This window comes from Lissotriton helveticus, chromosome 1_1 (genome assembly GCF_964261635.1).
Source record: "Lissotriton helveticus chromosome 1_1, aLisHel1.1, whole genome shotgun sequence".
NCBI lineage: Eukaryota > Metazoa > Chordata > Amphibia > Caudata > Salamandridae > Lissotriton > Lissotriton helveticus.
Window position 1 is genome coordinate 647,652,695 of NC_136057.1, and position 24,308 is coordinate 647,677,002.

The 24,308-nt window shown below is 39.9% G+C and overlaps 1 protein-coding gene across 1 annotated transcript in view; it reads right to left on the reverse strand.

Moving 5' to 3' along the window:
• The window catches only part of LOC144762567 (cadherin-related family member 4-like), a 93,715-nt gene that overhangs the window by 48,835 nt on the left and 20,572 nt on the right, over positions 1-24,308 (reverse strand). The window contains exon 2 of the mRNA XM_078647797.1: positions 3,372-3,528. Within this exon, the coding sequence (XP_078503923.1) occupies positions 3,372-3,428 (57 nt within the window). The 5' untranslated portion in view covers positions 3,429-3,528. The remainder of the gene's footprint in view (positions 1-3,371; positions 3,529-24,308) is intronic.

A 24,308-nucleotide genomic window follows, 5' to 3' on the forward strand; every position in this document is an offset into this window, starting at 1 on the left:
TATATTTAAGGTTAATATGCCCTTGCAGTGACTAGCCACTAAAAGCAATGTTAACTGTAGGAAGGCTGGATGGCCCATCGAGGAATAGTAGGAAGGATTATTAAATATGAATTCTGCGACCTGAGGCTAGGTACTAGCTAGAAAAATAATTCAGGAACTGTTTTTAATTTTCATTAAAAGTCCAACTAAATGGTAAAGTCAGTCATTTAATAAACAATAAGGAAGAGGAACCTTTAGAAACTTTCAATTTTCTTGCCTGAAGCTCCTGGAGGCTCATTTGCATCTAACTGACTCCAAGCTGATGAATGGACTGATGAGTTTCAAAAACCATAAAATTGCTTCTAGAGCAAAGACAATGGCTTATGTGTGGGCTGGAGTTGTGTGCTGCTGGGAGGAAGACCAGTTGGCAGTGCCCAGAAATTGAGTTTACTTCAAAGGGGCCCTCTCTGTCACAAACACATTAGAGGGTACCTGAACCTGCTCCTTCTTTTGTCCAACCAGTCAGACAGGCACTGAATCCAGTGGTGGGAAAGCTGGCCTCTGAACTGGTTTTCAGCGACATAGAAGTACACAGCCACTGCAAAAGGGAAAAGGAGTTTCTCTGCCTTGAATTTAGTGAGTAAGGGGCTCTGTGGAATTGTTTAGAGTAGGATGAAGTACTGAGTCTCCTATTTGGGCCCTGTGAAGAGACCTGAAGGGTTTGACCTGTTCCCAGTTGCACTCAGGGTAAACAAGAGGACCCTAATGATCAGCTGGATGACCTTCTGTGTAATCTACAGGGCCACAGCAAGCAACAAGAGGCCTTTTTTCTGAAGAGCTGAACTTATCAGTACCAACTGGACCTTGCCTTGACCCTGTTAGTGACCTCTGCAGGAGTAAATCATGACCCCCAAGTGCTGTGCCTGAGGTTCTCATCCTCTTGGCATCATCTAACTGGACTTCTACTAACATCTCTGCAAATCTGGGAAATTTTCACCTTTACGACTTCTGTTGGAGCAGGGCAAGCCTGTCAAGGTGATCAGGCCAACAGTTTCCCCTGCTTGTAGCTTGTCTGCTGCAGGGGGATCTTTCTAAGAAAGTATCCAGCCTTGTTCAGCCCTATTCCATGTTCCATAAAAGACAAAGGGCCTAGCTTAGAGTAACATGACAGTTATCCCTTCTGCCTATTACAAGTGCCCTTTGTACACTTGTGCTAGTAATACTGTGGACAGGATATCTGCAACAACCAATAGCTTTCATGGGACATTATCTCACACCTATCCAATGTTGTGGAGCCCTCCTTGGATATACCCTGCTGCCTTGGGCTGCTGAAGGATTTTAACTTCCAGAAAAAAGATAAAGTCTCCTACTAAACTTCTAATCAGCTTGACATATCTAACCTGTGCTCCCTTTTGATAAACCTGAAATCACCAGTTGATCTGAATTGGTGCTTTACAATTTATGCAACTATTTTTAACTAAAGCTTTAGAAATCCATATCTCTGGTTCCCGTTAATGTTGTCAATATGTCCGTTGTTCTCTATTTTTATAAATTGGAGTGGGATGTTATTCATTGAGTTTTGACTGTTTGCTATGTGCCATAGCTACCACGGGTTGAATTAAGTAACTGAAACTCTACCTGGACCTAACAATATAGTGACCATCATTTTTATTTATTTTATTTATATAGCGCGAACATGACCCTAGAGGGTATCAGAGTGCTTTACATTACAGTGTTTTGAAACATTAGATGATTGGGTAATGTACATACATTTAATATTCAACAGGAAATATTAAAGAGGTAGACAATGGTATATAGGCTAACATATGTGGCTAACAGTCACGTATGAATTAAAGTCTAAGGATGTGAATTTGTTCATTAGAAGCATTTTTACATCTTTTTTGAAGGGGGAAGAGGAAGAGATTCTGCGTACATCTCGCGGTAAGGAGTTCCAAATCTTCGGTGCGATACCTGAGAATGCTCTGCAACCGGTTCTCTTTTTGCAGAAGGATTGTGGTTTCAGTAGTAGTGAACTCACACTTCGCGATTGTCTGCATCCTCCAGACCACTCTAGCTTTTGTGCTAAGTAACTGGGGGTATTGCTATGCAGGGCTTTATGGGTCATGCAGGCAATCTTTAATTGTATTCTTGCCTCGTAGGGTAGCCAATTCAGATCTTTCAAGGTCGGAGAAATGTGGTTATTTTTTTTTGTTCCAGAGACCAGTCTGGCCGCAGCATTAAGAGATGCCCTCAACGGGGCCAGCTTGTATTTGGGAAGCCCCTAGAGAGTGGTGCTTCCATTGTCCAATCTTGGTAACACTAGTGCTTATACCATGATTTTTAAGTCGGTCTGTGGGAGGAAGGGTTTAATTTTCCTTAGGATACTCTTCTGATGGTCAGTTCCCTTGGCAGCATTACTGATATGCACCTGCATATTTAAGTGTTTAGGGTGATTCTCAAGAATTTTGCGGAGTTAATGATGTGGGGAGCACAGTCAAAGGAAGTTACATGCTTCAGCCACAGGTCTATCTTGAGTGTGTGATTGGGGGGGAATATGAGAAGGAATTCAGTTTTTTGATGTTAAGCATGAGGTGGTTGCCAGTGAGGGATATGAGGTTGTCTGGGGAGGAGATTTTCACATGCAGTTGTGTGTCACCCGCATACAGTTGATATAGAATGTTTGCAGATTTCAGCGTGTTTGCCAGGGCTTTCATGAGTAGATTAAAAAAAATAGGTGATAGATAGTTCTGAGCCCTGTGGAACCCATAGGGTGACCATGGAGGGTTTGAGAAAGTGGTTGCTTCATCTAGATTCTTGGGAAGGATAAATGAAGAAGTATCAAAATACATGCTTCGTTATGGTCTAACATTTTTAATACTTGTGGTAAATGACCAGCCACCGCAATTATTAATTTTCTTTCTCGAATGGCCCATTCACCCTTCTATGATATATTGCTTGATATGTTCAGGTGACAAAATGTTTTAAATTAAAGGAATATTCGCTTACCTTTTGTTAGCGTTCGTTGTCATATAACTTAGTTTATGCTCATATTGCAATCAAAATATTGAAAAATTTGTTAAGATGTAAGTTTTATGATTTGGAATTCAGTTGCGCTTTCAATTAGAAAAGTAATCAGCCTTTTTAAAAACAACATTTTGTAAACGCAAATATAAGGAGAATTTGATGAAAGAAACATTATATGCTGTCTGATTGAGAAAAAGAAAGACTGTTCTGTATTTCTCATATACCATGATCTTATAAGACAACTGCTTTCTAGGCTAGTTATATTATATGGAATAACATAATTTACAAAATATTAGTTAAAGTATATTTCTGAATGACATATTTATCTCAAACTACTAATCAGTGAATACACAATCATGCATACTTACAATTATCTCATTGTGGACCAGTTTAAACTTGTTGAGGGAATATGAATCAAGATCCATTGAATATTCGAGAACATTATTCGGTGGTGAAACGTCATTATCTGTACATGTTAGCTGTACCACAGAGGTGTGAACTGGAGTTGTTTCGGGAAGTTGAATACTGCATGACGACCCCCAGGGAAGAATAGACAGTTTGCATTAACACACTGTTGGACCAAATTCAGGACATCTTCAAATTGCATTCTTCAAAGCTAGCACTAGTCATGTAATAGGTATTTTAATCAGATTAAAACATGGAAATGCACTTTTCATAACTCAGGCACTAAAATCCATACCTTCAGATCTAGTTGAATATTTACCATAATATGACAGACACCCTCAAAAAATAGCTGAGCCATCTTTACACGGTTTACATCTTGTAGTTTACACCTTGCAGATGTGAGCATAGAGTGCTGCTCAACCTCCCAAAGAATACCCCAATACAAATGCTAAAGCACATCTGCTTTATTACATATTGACATCCCATAGCCCTCTCCATAAGTGTTAAAAAGTAAATGTGCCTATGTAAAGAGCAGACTAAACACAAGATAATTTCAAAGTTCTTGCATATTAGGAGATGAGAGTACAATTCACCATATAACATAGTGCACAGGTTCAATCAATCAATAACTTTATTTGATTAAAAATTCAGATAGCCCTAAACACAAACATTAAAAACATCCATTATAATCACAATGTACAGTTAAAAACACATGAAAGGTAATTATAATTAGTTGTGCAACTGCTAAATGAAGGTACCATTCAAATATTAAATCCACAAAAGGAACTAATCCCATTTCTCAAGAATTTACTGACAAACTGGGAAATCTTCAAACAACCAAAACACACACTAGACTCCAAGGAAAACGACCAGGCCATTTGAGGCAATCTACTCCAAGGGTAGGCAAACTCCGACTCTGTAATCCTACAAACAACTACCAGAAACTGAATATATAGTTCTTGTCAAAATAAGCCAGCCAGCTGCCTTTCTGACTCATGTCCCCCAAAAATATTCAAGAGCATTCTTGTAACTAATACTTCTGCTGCCACACCAGTCAGAAGAATCATCAACAATTCTTTACCAACCTGGGCAGGAGTCTTTCCAGAAGACTTAAAAAAGGCTTATATATGCCCATTTCTAAAGAAAACAAACCTGGACCCACACAACCCAAACAACTACCTACCAATTACAAAAGGACCTATCCGGGGCAAACTGATTAAACAGCAGCATTCGACCAGATGTCGCAATTCATTGAATTCTAACTTCTAAATAGAAATCCATCCAGCAAGAGGTGGAGAATCTGCCCTCTTCATCATCTGGGAAGACCTCAAAAACACAGTAGACCAGAGCAGGGTCACTTGCACTCCTTCTCTTGGACCTTTCAGCTGTCTTCAACACAGTTTATCATGACATTTTAATCCAAAGTACCAGAATGGAGGGGACTGTGCTTGAATGGATCACATCCTACCTTCAAAACAGAACAAATGTCATCCATACTTCCCCTTTCTCATCCAACCCATACTTCAGAAAAGCATGGGTCCTGCAAAGCTCTAACATCTCACCCATGTGTTTCAACATCTACATAAAATAATTTTTAGCAATGATCAATGATTTTTAGCTCAAATGCTATAACTAACTATGCAAATGATACACAAATACTTCTCACATTGAAAAGCACCAAAGACATTGGAAACTCAAAAATGTTCAGATGCCTCTGAGCCATTGATCAGAGGATGACATGAAGCCATCACAAATTGAATCTGGACAAAACTGAAATGCTCACATTTGGCAACTAACAACAGTATAACCCAGTTTGAGTCTGGCCTGACAATCTTGGGCCAACTTCTAAAGTATACTAGTATTAGCAATTTAATATTGTTAATGGATCTTAGGTGGCACTTTATATTTATTGTGAAAAATTGTTTATATACAGTAAGATGACATGGGGTCTCATAAGACTAGTATGTACTCAAGAGTATGGTGGAATAGATACCTTATGAAACGAGATTAGACAGTGGCATTGAAGCTGGAAGTTATCATGTGGAAATGTAGGATTATAACAAATAGTTTGCTGTATAAATTGCAAAAGACTTTGTCATTTTCTATCTCGGCGTGGATAGCACTGTGCTAATCCTATGCTTAAAAACTTTGATAGAAAAACAGACATTTGAGGTGAGCAGATCTAGAGTGTAGCTGGTGTTGAGAGTGCTCTAACAGCGGTTGCTTTCCACCTAAACTTGAGAACTACCCAGAGTTCTCTCCTTCTTTTTTGCATAATTTATGCGTCACTCTATGCCTGAAAGGGTTTTGTTTTGACTTAATACTGGGTGCTCCCTTGTGTCTGGACAAAGCTATACCTCTCTGAAGAGCTCTAATTAGAGCGAAACACTGTGTCAGGGGTTGATTTTACTCATTTCAGGTTGGCTTGAGTTGGTATTTCGCTAATTCAAAGGTGTAATATTGTGCCTGGGGTGATAAATGGCTTTTGTAATTTTACAGCTCGGCAAGGACAGCACTGTACTAGTCCTATGCTTAAAAACTTTGCTGTATAAATTGCAAGAGACTTTGTCATTTTCTATCTCGGCGTGGATAGCACTGTGCTAATCCTATGCTTAAAAACTTTGATAGAAAAACAGACATTTGAGGTGAGCAGATCTGGAGTGTCGCTGGTGTTGAGAGTGCTCTAACAGGGGCTGCTTTCCACCTAAACTTGAGAACTACCCAGAGTTCTCTCCTCCTTTTATGCATAATTTATGTGTCACTCTATGCCTGAAAGGGTTTTGTTTTGATATATATATATATATATATATATATATATATATATATATATATATATATATATATATATATATATATATATATATTTCAAAAGTTAGCCCTGAGGCAAGGACACACTCACAGCAGGCTGGTCAATGCCACAATTTATTCGGAAAACCAGCTTTTCTCCGTTCGAAAATAAATGTCATTCCTTACGCGTTTCAGAGCTTTTGGCAGCTCCTTCGTCAGAGGAAATAATCACAGGCTGCTGGAAACTGCTCCCAAATGCCATTCACTGCATGCACTCTCTTAATTAATCCCAGGTGTAGTATCCGGTCAGTAGTATCACTGGCATGCTGGTATTTGTAGTCAATCACTATTTTGGAGCCAAATAAAACTCATGTGGGCCCAGCAATAACTGTAATTAAATTGTTCAAAAGTATTGCTCCAGTGAGCTTCGAACTCGGAAAGCTGGTTATGAATTCTCCTTCGCCGCTGTACGATGAATGAAACCCAGCTTCTGCCGAGTCTCTGGCCCCATGAATCTCACAGTGGCGTGTCCTCTGCGGCCAGGCGTGCCGCAAATACATAATTCAAAAGTTGGCCCTGAGGCAAGGACACACTCACAGCAGGCTGGTCAATGCCACAATTTATTCGGAAAACCAGCTTTTCTCCGTTCGAAAATAAATGTCCTTCCTTACGCGTTTCAGAGCTTTTGGCAGCTCCTTCGTCAGAGGAAATATTCACAGGCTGCTGGAAAATGCTACCAAATGCCACTGGCATGCTGGTATTTGTAGTCAATCACTATTTGACGCGTAAGGAAGGACATTTATTTTCGAACGGAGAAAAGCTGGTTTTCCGAATAAATTGTGGCATTGACCAGCCTGCTGTGAGTGTGTCCTTGCCTCAGGGCGAACTTTTGAATTATGTATTTGCGGCACGCCTGGCCGCAAAGGACACGCCACTGTGAGATTCATGGGGCCAGAGACTCGGCAGAAGCTGGGTTTCATTCATGGTACAGCGGCGAAGGAGAATTCATAACCAGCTTTCCGAGTTCGAAGCTCACTGGAGCAATACTTTTGAACAATTTAATTACAGTCATTGCTGGGCCCACATGGGTTTTATTTGGCTCCAAAATAGTGATTGACTACAAATACCAGCATGCCAGTGATACTACTGACCGGATACTACACCTGGGATTAATTAAGAGAGTGCATGCAGTGAATGGCATTTGGGAGCAGTTTCCAGCAGCCTGTGATTATTTCCTCTGACGAAGGAGCTGCCAAAAGCTCTGAAACGCGTAAGGAAGGACATTTATTTTCGAACGGAGAAAAGCTGGTTTTCCGAATAAATTGTGGCATTGACCAGCCTGCTGTGAGTGTGTCCTTGCCTCAGGGCGAACTTTTGAATTATATATATATATATATATATATATATATATATATATATAACCTACTGGTGATAGCCAGTAGGTATATATAGTTAGGATTGTTTTCCATAGGGAAATCGCAACATTCTATTGGGAACAACTTTTTTTGGGGCAAGATGGCCGCCGAGACGCTGTAGAGAAGAGTCGCATCTGACCTTCCTCCTGTTGGTGCTGTATGCAGTGCATCTGGTGCTTCTCCTTTCAGACGGCTACCCCCACAGAACCGATGCTCTAATGGGATACCAATTGGTGTAACCTCTCACCGTTGAACTGTCACCTGACCGGACTGATATGCGGTGATATGCGGCGAGGAGAAAAGTGGGCGAAACTAAGGAGTACATAAGAGAGCAGTTGCTGGAGGTGATGTTCGGAGCTTTCGCTCTGTGGCCCTTACGATCAGAATTTATCACCCAGTTCAAGGAAAAGACCCTCTTCAAGGTTAGCTCTTTCCTCGCAGCAGCTCCTAAAAAAAGCCTGCGATCCTCAAGATAGATGGGGCAACGAAGAAGACGAGGAAGCGCTCACAGATGGCTCCGGAGCCCCAGCCTCCAATCTGAGAGGAAAGGCGAGAACAAAAGCGCAACAGAGGCGAGAGGCAGCTAAGGAGAGCAAAATGCGCAAGCTTCGGGAAAAAGAAATGGAGAAAAAAAAAACGATGGCTATATCTAAAAAATCCAATGAGACGCAGGCTTCCGTTGGCGAGGTAGCGGGGAGAGAGACTTTGCTTCGACAAACCACTATTGTGGAAACATTCTCACCCTTACCGAGTGTCCAACCGGTGTTGCAGTCGGCTCTGCACCGAGTGTTTGTGGTCCCGTCGCTGGTATCCCTGTGCAGTACAACTGGAGAGAAACAGCTGAATAGCCTCGCTGGAGCAATCAAAGAAGTGACCTGTTCGACGGAGCCTGTCAGCGGGAGGGAAATTACAGAGCCCTCGAGATCGCCAGATTTTTCTATGGATCCGGCTGGGGGCGGGGCTGAGCACTCAAAAGCGGAAGGCATGGAGAATGAAGACGCAGTTAAAGAGACAGAGTCAGTTACTGTTTCTGTTACCGAGCAAACCAATGATGATGCTCGCGCTGATGCACAACTAGCTGATAAGAGTGGGCATATAGTTGCAACATCAATATTAACATCAGAGCTGACCCGGCAAGATGGAGACAAAGACAAAAACCCCGACCTGGCGAATTTAGGGGCTAAGAAAACCACAAATGTAAATATAAACGTGAGTGTAACTCACAAGGTCAGCAAAAAAATACCAACTATATTAGGGTCAGTCTTGGCTTCTCCTAGTGAGGATGTTTTCTTTACTGGCAATGACGAGGCAGATGATGAGGACGAGAGCGAGAGCACCAACTCGGATCTTATGTCAGACTCAGACTCAGACCTGGAAACATCTGTAGGTTCTGAGCCTGGTACTGATTCAGACATGGATAAAGAGGCAGAATCGGATAGTGCTTCATCCCCTATGGATAAGGATATGGAGTCTATCGATCGGGAGCATGAGACAGTCCAAAAGGGTCCTAAGGTGATTCAAAACCCTGCTCTCAGGGAGACGAATAGACCAGTACCGAAGAGCAGAACCAAGTGCAGGAGTAAAACTAAAAGAAATATCTCCAGGCAAAAGCACTCGGTCAGAGCACCTCACGGGATTCCGGAGAAATCAGTCGCAAAGAAACTTGAGTGGGACAATACACTGGAAAGCCACGCATTATCTACGGGGGAGCCCGACAATACGAATATGGGTACGGTAGATGTTAATCCTCAGGGCCCTGAGGGAAATGCCTCTAACTTTGAAGTTCTGCTATCTACCCTAAAACAAATACAGGATGAGGCTCGAGTTGAGAGCCAAAGGGCAAGTAGAAGAGCCAGACATGCTAATAAAAAAATTCAATCCTCACTCCATAAGATAAATAAAATGTACGAGGAAGTGGTCGAGAGAGTATCCGAGGTGGAGGTCAGAACGGGCAAATTGGAGGACGATGTGGTGAAACTACAGGACATTAAGAGAGACCAGGACAAGACCACAACTGATATACTTTGGAAATTGGAGGAATCCGAAAACAGACAGAGGCGCAATAATGTCAGGTTACTTGGTGTACAGGAAGGAAAGGAGGGGGGGACGTACGAGGATTTGTGGTCGAGTTACTAAAGGGTGCCTTTCCGGAGATGGCCTCATGGGATTGGGAACATGAGGTACAACGGGCACACCGGTTCCCGATGACGCGGAAAGAGTCACAGGGCAAGCCTCGCGCAATATTGATCTATGTAGGGAACTTTCTACTGCATGAAGAGATTATCACTAAGGCAAAACCACAGGCTAGGCGTACTTATAAGGATGTTTGTTTTTTTGCCCGCCCTGACTTCTGCCACACCACAGTGGAAAGGAGATGGCGGATGAGGCAAATGATTACTCCCTTTCAGAACATTGGTTGCGAGGCTTACCTTCTGTTCCCAGCACGATTGAAGGTTGGATTAAATGGAAATTTTAGGGTCTTTCATTCTGAAATTGTGGCGCAAGAGTACCTTAGCTTCTTGCGTGAGACCAGAGGCAAACATAAGGCACAAGATAAAGAGCTTGTAGAGCATGATCCCCAAGTGGTGGCTATCAGAGACACTCCCCGGAAGAAGTAGAAAGGGAAGAGACAATATTACATTAGGCAATAGTAGATGCTTATCGTCTGGTTAAATGTTTATTTTCTCTGATGCATTTACTTTCTTTGCCTTGCAAGCTAAAATTATGATGTATTTCCCTCTTTCTTTACTGATGGATTAGGGATAGGGGTGGGTATATATTGGGGTATTGGTGTATATTGGAGTGCATTGGTATTGGTATTAACTGGTGTGTATTGGGGTGTGCTGACTGGTTTAGGTGACACTGGGGGTAGATGTGATGAGGTCTATTAGCATTATAGGGGGGAGCACCATGCGAGAAATTTATGGTATACGATTATCAGGGGGAGGGAGGGTGGGACATCCTGTTGGCATCGTCGGTCAGACATAGGTCCTTCTGACCTAATTGCCTTAAGGGGGGGTGGGTATCTGTGGGAGGGCTGTCAGGGGTGGGGGAGGGGGGTAAAGGGGCAGGGCACATGAGTATTGGAGAAGAATAATCTGATATAGACTGGAAGTATGAGTATATGTCCTGGATTGAAAGGCACAAGAGTGTCAAGACAGCTTCTGAAATTGAAGTAGGGAAGAACAAATTTGTTAAGTTAGTTACTAGTAGTGAGCAGTCAGCCGATAGCTCCTTTAAATTTAGATATGTCACTTAGATTTGTAACATGGAATGTCTGTGGGTTAAATGACGCCCAAAAAAGACAGAAGATAGCAGTTTGATTGCGCCAGATGAATGTAGACTATATATTCTTACTAGAAACCCACGTAATGAGCACCCAGGAGTTCTGTCTTAATCAGCTGGGGTTTCATTTAATAGCAAGATCTAAGCTGGGGGCGAAAAATAGAGGGGTAGCTATTCTCTCAAGAAGCAAAAATGTGGTAATTGGAAAAAAACTAGAGGATCAATGGGGTAGATGGGCAATGGTTGAGGCCTTAATAGACGGTGTATGGACAACTCTGGTGGCAGTATATGGCTCGACCCAGGATGATCCAGAAATTCTGCAGTTTCTGGATGCAGAGTTAGCAGGATGGCCATCTCAGGTTATTATAGGAGGTGATTTAAATATCAATGGGGCGGACGGGTTGGGGGTAGGGTCGACTAGAACCTATAAAGGTAGAAAGAAAACAGTACATAAGGCACTGGTCAAACTTTTAGAGAACAATATCCTGCAAGACGTCTGGGGCAGCATTAGATCGGACCAAACAGGATTTACATATTACTCTGCACCACATCGTATTTGTGTTCGATTAGATTACTTCTTGATATCTAATGATCTAATGACTAGAGTAGAAATCGATAGGCTCCCACGAATTTTTAGTGTTCACAATCCTTTAGTTTTAACAATGAAGTTAGAAGGGAGAACTAGATTAAGTAGGACCTGGACTTTTGAAAGAGGGCTCCTTTTGGACAATAATTATATACAACATATGTCCAAATGGATCAGTGAGTTCTTTGAGAACAATAGAGGGAGTGCTCCAGTGGGAGTTGTATGGGACGCCTTCAAGGCTGGTGCACAGCACTATACTATTAAAAGGGAGAGATGCTACGAGTATAGCGAAAAAGTTGGACATGTACTCGCCATGCGGACTAGATAGATAGCAGCAACTGGGACTGTTAGGGAGATTAGGGATGAATATGGAAGGTTACATTCAGATTCGGAGGAAATAAGGGAAGTTTTTAGGAAATTTTATCAGACATTATATGATCAACAATATTCTAGCAACGCGGAAGGGATAAGGGAATATCTTCAGAACATCCCGGTTGAAAGGGTCGCTATTGAAGACGCAGAAGGGCTGGAGAAACTGTTGGATCAAACTGAAGTTCAAGAAGCCATGGGCAATCTCCCCTCTGGAAAGGCTGCTGGCCCGGATCAACTGCCTCTAGAGTTTTATAAAACTTTTTGGGGGAGTCTAGGGCAGGATCTAATTAGAACGATCCAAACTGCACAGACTGGGGAGTCTATCCCCAAATCTTGGAGTGGCGCAGATATCGTTTTAATATTAAAAAAAGGGAAAATGGCGACTGAGCCAGGGTCTTATAGACCAATCACGTTGATGAACAATGACACTAAAATATATTCGAAAGCACTCGCAACGAGATTTGCAGGAATAATAGGTGCCCTAGTTAGCAGTAACCAGCATGGTTTCATTCCCGGTAGAGGGACGACACATCACACCCGGAAAGTCATAACCATGTTCGATGCCGCCGAGGTCACAGGAGACCCGATGGCCGTAATGTTGTTAGACGCTGAGAAGGCGTTCGATCGGGTCTCCTGGGACTATCTGTGGCACATCCTAATAAGAGCTGGGGTAAAGGGGGTTTTGTGAAAGCCCTACAGACCTTGTATAGGGAACCGGTTGCAGCTTTAAGAGTTAACCGGGGATCACGGGTCAATTTCAGATTAAGAGAGGCACACGGCAGGGGTGCCCTTGCTCGCCGCTTTTATTTGCCATGTATATGGACCCACTAATCCGCAGGATAGAGTCATGTCCAGATATCACCCCACTAAATACACTACTGGGTCCCTGTAAGATACTCGCTTACGCTGATGACGTGGCGGTGATAACACCAAACCCCACGGAGGCGATAGGTCTGTTAGAGGCAGAGGCTCTATAAATTTGGGTATGTTTCGGGCTATGCCCTGAACACCTCAAAGACACAGATTATCAAAAATTCCATGACTATTTGTGATGATAACCGAGTGGTTCAGGAAGGGCTTTATCTAGGTATTAATATTTCAGCTGACCTTGATAGTCTGGTGGAAAAAAACATTGCTCCAATAATAGACAAAGTAAAGAAAGATCTTGACCGATATGAGAATCTCCATTTATCATTAGTAGGACGAGTCAACATTATTAAAATGCTGGTTTTGCCAAAATTTTTGTACGTCTTTAGAGCAATTCCACTGTCAGTCGACAATAAGTGGTTTAAAATTTGTGAACAAATGGTTAATCGTTTTGTTTGGGCAAAAGGCAAGACGCGGAGGGCATTGAGATTTATGTCGCTCCCGCGGGAAAGAGGAGTTTGGTCACTACCAGATTTAAAGCTTTATTATTGGGCAGCAGCATTGCAATGTATGGTAGGTTTGACTGGAGGTGCCGAAGTGGAGGGTTGGGATAAGTTTGGGTCGCTTGCTATTTATGGCCTGGCTCTTGGCATGAATGCTGAAAATGTATTCTTAAGATTTACGGAGGGTAGCTACTTCAAAAGAACACGTTTTAAGACAGTAATGGCTGCATATAATATATGGAAAGGGATCTCAAAGAAGGTGGGAATTGGGAAGTTTAATTTATACACCAGACTAAAAGATAACCCTTCCTTACCTAGCGAGGTCTTCTCGGGAACTGTTTTTCAAGTGTGGGATAGGCGGGGGATAAGAAAAGTTGGAGATATGATGGGCCTTCACGGTATGCTACAATTCACGGAACTGCAAAACAGCTTCACTTTGGATATAAAACATTTTTTTAAATATCTCCAAATAAGAAGCTGTCTTTCGAAAAAACAAGGGGGTGCACTGGGTTTTGAAAGAAATATATTGTTGGATCTTATAGAAAGTGGTTCTGATTGTACTATTAAAAGGTTCTATTTAGAAATGACAAATCTAAAGAAAGATGATCTAGAGAAATGGGCAGATAGATGGTCTTCAGATTTAGAAATGGGTAGGGACATCTTTACTGATTCACTGGAAATGGGGAGAAAAATGTTGTGTTCGTCGTCCCTCCAGGCCCAACATTATAAGATATTATACCATCTATACTATACGCCTGCGAAGATTGCTCAGTGGGGTGGTACATCAGGCACTACCTGTTTTAGATGCGGAAGCACAGATGCTGGCCTGATACATATTTTTGCAGTTTGTCCCCACCTAGATAAACTGAAACAGGATATTGTGAACTTCTTTCAGGTCGCAATGTCAACAATAATAGAGTTAACACCAGCCATCATGTTATTGGGGATAAGCGCTGATGAGCAGTCGAATTGTAAAATTTTTATATTTGTGGCAATGGCGATCTTGAGATTGTTAGTGGCTTCTGCTTGGCTAGATCTTATCCCCCCATCATATCACCAATGGTTAGGCAAAGTAATGTCAACACAAAAATTGGAAACAACCATATACGCTAGAAAGGGAAAAAAGGGTAAGAAGTTAGGTATGCAAATCTGGGAACCTTTCATCCGATGGAAGTTTGGAATAGATCCTTAAAAGACTAAGAACTTGTCTAGATTTTTGTTTGAACCTGTATGTATAATTTCATGTTTCAATGTATTGTAATCACTGTGCCCTGCCCATGTTATAAAGAAAATGGGGGAAAAAGTCTCAATAAAAAAAAAAAAAGGGGAACAACTTTTGCGCCGGTTGAGGAATCTTCCAGAAATTTTCCTTAACTTTGCCTCGCGGCGCTCCGCTCCTTCCCTGAAAGTTTGGGGGGGATTCGTCAAGCGGGGGCCGAGATAAAAGGGGGGTCCCAAAACGTGTTTTCCTCATGTTAATTTCCATAGGGCGGTTGGACTCACTTTTAGCCCGAACGGCTGAATGGTTTTCCACCAAACTTGGCAAAATTGTAGGGACTGGTAGCCCGATGTGCCTTTGCTATGTCTCAAGATATGTGCTCCAGTGGTTTTTACGAAAATTAACTTTGAAAAAATATATATTGGGCTACATTGGGCTATATATATGTTAGAGCCCAAATGTAGCCCAATGTAGCCCAATGTAGCCCAATGTAGCCCAAAGATGGCCACCAGAGACAAAAAAAAACAAATGTAGCCCAAATATCAGCCAGATGTAGCCCAACTATAGCCCAATGACAGAATGTCCCAGAGTGTTCTAAAGAACAACTAGAGCACTAACAGTCTTACTTATGACAAAAGTATGGCACACCTGAAGTCATCTTGATTGGAATAAAGTGTTAACACTTAAAACATTTAATTTGCAAAGGAACAAAATGAGGGGGTTCATTTTGCCATAGAAATTATGATTAGTGCTGAAGAAAGAAAAATGAGGGCACATTTTGAGTGACTTCTCAAATCCTCTTATATTTCATTAAAACATTCTGATATGCAGTCTCCCAAGATGGCCACCAGAGACAAAAGAGCCCAAATGTAGCCCAAATATCAGCCAGATGTAGCCCAACTATAGCCCAATGACAGAATGTCCCAGAGTGTTCTAAAGAACAACTAGAACGCTAACAGTCTTTCTTATGACAAAAGTATGGCACACCTGAAGTCATCTTGATTGGAATAAAGTGGTAACACTTAAAACATTTTGCCATAGAAATTTTATATATATATATATATATATTCACTGAAAAAACCATAGGTTACACACCAGTTATAGTTAGGAATTAGCATTTAAAAAAAACTTTGAAATTCACTGAAAAAACCATAGGTTTCACACCAGTTATAGTTAGCTGGAAATTTTACTCGCATAAAACCATTGAAATTCCCACGTTATAGTTAGTTGGACTCACTATAACTTGCACGTCTGCAATGCACTGCTGATGACGTCACATATTACATCACTCATGCATATATTTAAATATTTAAATATTACTCGCTAATATATGTATTCACTAAGATACAATTAATAAGCCAGTTAACCAATCATTTTTTTTTTTTAAAACACTGAAAAAAACCATAGGTTTCAGGCCTTATATAGTTAGGAATTAGAATTTAAAAAACCTTTGAAATTCACTAAAAAAAACATAGGTTTCAGGCCTTATATAGTTAGGAATTAACATTTAGAAAACCTTTAACATTCACTGAAAAAACCATAGGTTTCAGGCCTTATATAGTTAGGAATTAGCATTTAAAAAAACCTTTGAAATTCACTGAAAAAAACATAGGTTTCAGGAGTTATATAGTTAGGAATTAGTTTTTAAAAAACCTTTGAAATTCACTCAAAAAACTATCAGTTTTAGTGGTGTTATAGTTAGCTGGACATTTTACTCATACAAAACCAATGAAATTGCTCCTATATAGTTAGTTGTACTAACTATATTTCGCGCACCCGCAATCCACTGCTGATGATGTCACATATTAGATCATTCATGACATGGTCAGTGACATCACTGATGACATCTCAAATGACATCACTGATGACATCACTGATGACATCATCCACGTGACAATCACATACACCTTTTCATACACTATTACAATTTTTCATCACTGTTTGTAAAATACAGAGTATCATATTTAAATCCATTGTTACAGCAATACAAGTATCTAAAAATCCACTCAGTGATTCATAGATGTATACACACATCTAATCACTTACCTATGGATTCACTCATACATGCTGTCAATGAACAATAGAACACTATCAAAAATACTTATACATCTATATCGAAATTAAACAACAGCACGCATCCTATTCACATATGAAGTCATCCTACTCACTTATGCAAACAATGGATCATACTTACATATTTACTTAGCAAAACACTTATACAAACACCACTTCTTCTATTCAGTTAGATAGTAAGTCATACTTAGTGAATTATAAAATCATTATTACAAGTATACAGTTATCCATACAGTCACTCACACAATCATTGTGTCTTATGTATACTTATTTATATAGAACAACTGACACATACACTGCCTTTTATTTTTCTAGTTTGTTGGACCTGTACCTTTGAGAAATATATTTGCTCATCACCACACCCATGAAGAGATTCCCTCACCCAAACTGTTAGAACATGTAGTTTTAACTTCATATATCTACTGAATCAACTATTCACACATCTTTGGACAGTCACACCCCCCCACCGAACCACACACACATTCACACTCCCATACAAATACTCAGTTAACTAATCAATAACTAATATAGACTTTCACATAGCTAGTAACCAACTGTAGCATCAGTTTACACAACAACTGACAAAGTGATACAGATATTCGCACAGTTTAGTCACTATCCACTATATTTAGTGAGACATTATAAATTGGTCAAGTAAACAGTCAATTACACTGCTACTAAATCCTCCATCCAAATATTTATTTATATATATCCACTCATTCTTCAATGTAAATTGCTATATATATAATGCATATTTAAATAACGAAGCAAACCACATTCACTGGATGATGTCATCAGTGATGTCATCAGTGATGTCATTTGAGATGTCATCAGTGATGTCACTGACCATGTCATGAATGATCTAATATGTGACATCATCAGCAGTGGATTGCGGGTGCGCGAAATATAGTTAGTACAACTAACTATATAGGAGCCATTTCATTGGTTTTGTATGAGTAAAATGTCCAGCTAACTATAACACCACTAAAACGTATAGTTTTTTGAGTGAATTTCAAAGGTTTTTTAAAAACTAATTCCTAACTATATAACTCCTGAAACCTATGGTTTTTTCAGTGAATATATATAGTCCGCTCCGGACTGTTTAGAATGTTGACAGACACCGGAGACTGGGATTTTATGAAAATTCTATGTCTAATAACTTTGGCGTTTGTGGACGGAATTGGCTGAAATTTTCAGGAAAATGGCACATATTGTTTCTGAGCAGCCCCTGGAAATTGGGGGGGGGGGTTTCGTCAAGGGGGGGCCGAGAAAAAAGGGGGGTCCCAAAACGCGTTTTTCCCATTCATTTTTCCATAGGGCGGTTGGACTCACTTTTAGCTCGAACGGCTGAATGGATTTCAACGAAACTTGGCAAAATTGTAGATATTGTTTGCTCGATGTGCCTTTGCTAGGTCTCAAGATATGTGCTCCAGTGGATTTTGAGAAATTAACGTTCAAAAAAAATATATATCTGTAAGCGCGCCCCGGTTCGCGCCCCGGTGCGCGTACCTGACGCGTAACGGGACTTCGCGAAGCGAAGCTGATTGGCTCTCCGGTGTCTGTCAACATTCTAAACAGTCCGGAGCGGCCGCCATCTTGTCTCTCGGTAGGATTGAGTGACAAGAGGAGGCCAAAACAAAGGGGGAAATGACCATAAGGGGGCATAGTAGATCCTCCCTGACCCCCTAGGTTTGATGTGGAGGCTTTAAAAGGGCCCCGTTTTTTTTGCGTGGGGAGCGCCCGGTACGCGCACCGGGAAGAGGTCCGGGGAGCGTACTATGAGGAAAAAAGAATGATAGACTTTTCAAATATTGTATGTTTATTGATTGTTCGTTTTGTTGTTTTTTTTTATTTTATTTTTTATTTTTGTGATTGTTTTTTAAAAATTTAATAGAACGTCTAACATTTGACTGTCCGAAATGTCGTCATTTTCAGTGAACATAACTTGCAACATTTGAGTGTCTGAAATGTCCTCATACTGAAGGAGGAAATCTACAGATTGTACACATTGTAGTAGTTCATGGTCCCGTGATTCATTCATGAATTCAATGTCATTTGGTTCAATGTTTTATTGATTGGTCTCTGCAAGGACAATTTCAAATGACACTTTTTGTTCTCCTTCCATTTTGCCTGAAATTTGCATAAAAAAATATATATATCAGTAGAGATAGGGCACTGTTGGGGTTAATTTTAGATAGGTAGTTTTTAACAGTGAATTTATCTTTGGCCAGTGTATGGTATCAGACTGGAAGTAGAAATATAAAAAAGTGTATGTGATGAAACCTAAGTAAATTCATAATTATACAAGACAAGCCTAAATCCATCCATAACTATAACAGAGAAGTCTATCTAAATCTATAACTATTACAGAGGGATAGTATATAACTATCAGAAAAAGTTTTCCATATTAACTTAAAGTGCACAATATACTTCAGTTTTCAAAATAACATCTTACCTTTTAAAAACAAGTTTAAGTTGTCAGTCAAAATGCTCTTGCAATGTACTTCAGGAAGTAGTAGTCAAAATGGCTGTGTTTCCCTCTCTTTCTTTATATATATTCAGGTACATAACCAATCAAATGTCAGGTAAAAAAAGTAGAAAATGAAAGTAACATTTTAATTGGTTGTCAATTCCAACACTTCAGATGTGTTTTGTGAAGTAATTTACCTCAGGGTATTTAGAGAGGTCTACATGCTAAATGGCTAAATGGAATTCCAATCAAATTTGTGAAAATGGTAGGGATTGGTATGTAGTATGAGCTAATCTATATTTGGTGAAAGTGTCTCCAGTGGTTTTTCTGTGAATTACTTTCCCACCTTTTTTAAGCGAGCGCTTCCCGGTGCGCGCCCCGGTACGCGAACCGGCAGCGTTACGGGAGTCCGCCATTTTGTGTTTCGGTAGAATTGAGATACAAGATGGAGGGAAAATAATGTTCAGAATGGATAGAAGGGGGCACGGTAGACGTATCCTGACCCCCTAGGTTTTCTGAGGGTGGCTGAGGAGGCCCATATGGGCGAAAAAAAACATTTTTATTTCAAATTTTTGCGCGGTTAGCGTCCGGTGCGCGTACCGGGTAGCGCTCCGGAAAGCGTAAATCGTGAAAATTAGTCAAAAAAAAGTTACATTTAAAATTTGTTTAGAGTGATCATAGTTAGGGTAGCTCTGAGAAGAGCTTTTGGGTATGTGGTAGATTTAGGTACTTATAAGTAGGTACCAATACATAGTCTTAAATTCAGGATGAAAATTCTGCTCCCCTCATCTGAGAAGTGAACTCCATCTCCTCTGTAGATATCTTGCATGTAGTAACGCAAGTTATTGTTGTACATGGAGCCCATTCCATGGTCTCTCATGTAAGCTGAAACAGACTTATTTACATGCTTCCTCGATTTCTCAATTTGTGGACAAAATTGGTTCGACCACCTCCATTTCTGTCTTTGGCATATATTTGAATATACCAAGGCAGTTTGAGGAAAAAGTGCCATCAATTGCTCAAAGGTGCCCTTTAAAAGCATTTCCAGACCTACCCCAGTCAAAGTGCCCAAGTCATTCCCTCCACAGTGCACAATTAACAGGTCAGGTTTTGGCAAATGCAAAAAGGTTTTCACCAATGGTATCAATTGGTGACATCTTAATCCTCTGTGGCCAATCCACTTGATTTCCACATTTTGTAAATTGAGGTTGTGTAAATTTCTGTTATCAGCATACCTTTGAGCCCACTGGTTGTAACTATGTCCAATAATCTAGACAGAAAACATGGTGAGAGGAGGTTCTGCTGCAGTCCGATGAAGTGTGGGAATGAAATGGCAGTTGGAACAGTAGGAGTATGTAATGAAAAAAACTGTGGAGTTTCTGTGGTAATTAATCAGTAGCAGTGATTGGTGGATTTTGATTGCTGAAAATAGAAAGTTAGGGTGCCTGGATGAGTTCTTTGAAAGATGTAATTTGAATGGTTAAGAAAAAATCATTTTATGAAAGATTGCACTGGATACGCAGGTGTACTGAGAGTTCAGAGTTCAATTGAAACATTGTTGTGTGAACTTGCAAACATCAGAGGTCTTTCAGGAGGTGGTTGCTATGGAAAAAAGGCAGAAAGGGCAGAAGGGGGAAGGGTGTTGATTAGAAAAAAGTGAGGGAAGAGTTTTGATTGGGTGACATGAGAGATATGTGTGATGAATTACAGCATTTCTGTGCCATTGTTGGTTGCAGCCTCTGGAGTGCATACCCTTTGCTCTGCTGAAGACAAATTGGTGTGTGTCTGAGACTGTTTTGAAACTCTAAAAGTATTTGCTAAGGTGAGAAAAGATTCATTTAATTTAGATAGAGAATATTATGCTTTAGGGATAAATTTATGAAGAAAGTTGTGTATTTAAAATGTTGCTTTGTGTCAAGTGTTTTACAAATAGATTTAGTTTCTTTGAGTTACATAGCCATGTTAAAAGTGACGCAAAAGTGGTGGAAGGGCTTTAAAAATATGCTTTCATGTGTGTTAGGGCATTTTAAGTCACTTCCCCATGAATGTGGGTAAATAAGTGATTTACTTGAAGTGTTTAAAAACGTTTTTTGAAATCAATTAGGTTTCTTGATATGTACTGCTAGAGTTTCATAGGCTGCTTGAGGCATATTTACAAGGCATTTGAGTCACTTTGATGTTATTTTCCCCATTTTAATTTAAGACATTTCCCCGTGCTGCAAAGTCTTTGTAAATATGCCGCCATGTGTGCTTGGCAAATTTAGACTTTGTTTCTTTGAGTTACATAGCCATGTTAAAAGTGAAGCAAAAGTGGTGGAAGGGCCTTAAAAATACGCTTTCATGTGTGTTAGGGCATTTTAAGTCACTTCCTCATGAATGTGGGAAAATAATTTGTTTTTTTGATGTGTTTAAAAACGTTTTTTGAAATCAATTAGGTTTCTTGATATGTACTGCTAGAGTTTCATAGGCTGCTTGACGCATATTTACAAGGCCTTTGAGTCACTTTGATGTTATTTTCCACATTTTAATTTAAGACATTTCCTCGTGGTGCAAAATCCTTGTAAATACGCCCCCATGTGTGCTTGGCAAATTTAGACTTTGTTTCTTTGAGTTACATAGCCATGTTAAAACTGACGCAAAAATGGTGCAAGGGCCTTAAAAATACGCTTTCATGTGTGTTAGGGCATTTTAAGTCAATTCCCCATGAATGTGGGTAAATAAGTGATTTACTTGAAGTGTTTAAAAACGTTTTTTGAAATCAATTAGGTTTCTTGATATGTACTGCTAGAGTTTCATAGGCTGCTTGAGGCATATTTACAAGGCCTTTGAGTCACTTTGATATTATTTTCCCCATTTTAATTTAAGACATTTCCCCGTGCTGCAAAGTCTTTGTAAATACGCCACCATGTGTGGTTGGCAAATTTAGACTTTGTTTCTTTGAGTTACATAGCCATGTTAAAAGTGACGCAAAAGTGGTGGAAGGGCCTTAAAAATACGCTTTCATGTGTGTTAGGGCATTTTAAGTCACTTCCTCATGAATGTGTGAAAATAATTTGTTTTTTGATGTGTTTAAAAACGTTTTTGAAATCAATTAGGTTTTTTGATATGTACTGCTAGAGTTTCATAGGCTGCTTGACGCATATTTACAAGGGCTTTGAGTCACTTTGATGTTATTTTCCACATTTTAATTTAAGACATTTCCCCGTGGTGCAAAGTCCGTGTAAATACGCCCCCATGTGTGCTTGGCAAATTTAGACTTTGTTTCTTTGAGTTACATAGCCATGTTAAAACTGACGCAAAAATGGTGCAAGGGCCTTAAAAATACGCTTTCATGTGTGTTAGGGCATTTCCTTGTAAATACGCCCCCATGTGTGCTTGGCAAATTTAGACTTAGTTTCTTTGAGTTACATAGCCATGTTAAAACTGACGCAAAAATGGTGCAAGGGCCTTAAAAATACGCTTTCATGTGTGTTAGGGCATTTTAAGTCAATTCCCCATGAATGTGGGTAAATAAGTGATTTACTTGAAGTGTTTAAAAACGTTTTTTGAAATCAATTAGGTTTCTTGATATGTACTGCTAGAGTTTCATAGGCTGCTTGAGGGTATTTACAAGGCCTTTGAGTCACTTTGATGTTATTTTCTCCATTTTAATTTAAGACATTTCCCCGTGCTGCAAAGTCTTTGTAAATACGCCGCCATGTGTGCTTGGCAAATTTAGACTTTGTTTCTTTGAGTTACATAGCCATGTTAAAAGTGACGCAAAAGTGGTGGAAGGGCCTTAAAAATACGCTTTCATGTGTGTTAGGGCATTTTAAGTCACTTCCTCATGAATGTGGGAAAATAATTTGTTTTTTTGATGTGTTTAAAAACGTTTTTTGAAATCAATTAGGTTTCTTGATATGTACTGCTAGAGTTTCATAGGCTGCTTGAGGCATATTTACAAGGCCTTTGATTCACTTTGATGTTATTTTCCACATTTTAATTTAAGACATTTCCCCGTGGTGCAAAGTCCTTGTAAATACGCCCCCATGTGTGCTTGGCAAATTTAGACTTTGTTTCTTTGAGTTACATAGCCATGTTAAAAGTGACGCAAAAGTGGTGGAAGGGCCTTAAAAATACGCTTTCATGTGTGTTAGGGCATTTTAAGTCAATTCCCCATGAATGTGGGTAAATAAGTGATTTACTTGAAGTGTTTAAAACGTTTTTTGAAGTCAATTAGGTTTCTTGATATGTACTACTAGAGTTTCATAGGCTGCCTGGGGCATATTTAGAAGGCCTTTGAGTCACTTTGATGTTATTTTCTCCGTTTTAATTTAAGTCATTTCCCCGTGGTGCAAGGTCCTTGTAAATACGCCCCCATGTGTGCTTGGCAAATTTAGGTACTGACAGGGTGTGCTTCTACATAGGACCTGTGTTGTGTTTTCAAATTATGGTGCAAGTGTTTTGTAAATACGACTTCATACCTCAACTAGTGTGTTAATTGTTTGCCTACTGTTATTTGTTTACTGTTTGGAAATAGTGGTTAATGCCTTTTTTAAAAAAATATTTCCCACAGATTCAACTCAAGATCTTTAGAAAAATTAAAAAATGCCCTCAAGGCAAAGAAAAAGAAAAGAAGCAAAGCGACTTACACCCCACCTTGGTAAACCTTTGCAGCAGTCCTCTACAATAAAAACTTCTCAACTCACCAGTACAACTCAGGGTAAGAGAACAAAATCTTTTTTAAGAAACATTTGTAGACGAAAAAGTATCACTACAGAACATGTTTTAGTCCAGAAAAAGAGAGCCAATTTAAACGGAAAGGGAAGGCCACTCAAAAATGTTACTGCTAGAGCAGGAGATAACCCTGTCCATGGTAGTAGAAGGAAAAATCAGTTTAGGGACATTCGTAGACGAATGTTCCGCAACAGGATAATTGGCAATTTGTTAAAAAATGTTAAGAAACGTCAACAGAAAGTGGCTTTTTATAAGAGAAAGAGAAACATTGAGAGAATTATTGATCAGGCATTCGAAATTAAGCGAAAGTTATTTATTTTGATAATCAATAGAATTAGGAAACTAAACAAGGTAATTTATAATTTCAAAACAAATAGCAGATGGAAGAGAACAGTTAATCGTAGTCATTTTTGTGAAGTTTTTTCAGGAGAATGGATGCATAGTTCAAGTTGTGAGGCATTTTTTAATGAGGAGAGTTATTTCCAGGATGATGATTTGGTGCATGCAGTTGACACCAGTGGTCGAGCATATGAGGTGAAAGATGGTTGTCCGGTTGAAAAAGAAAAAACTTGTGTCAACAGAGGCAGAAGAGGTGTTAGGTAATGAG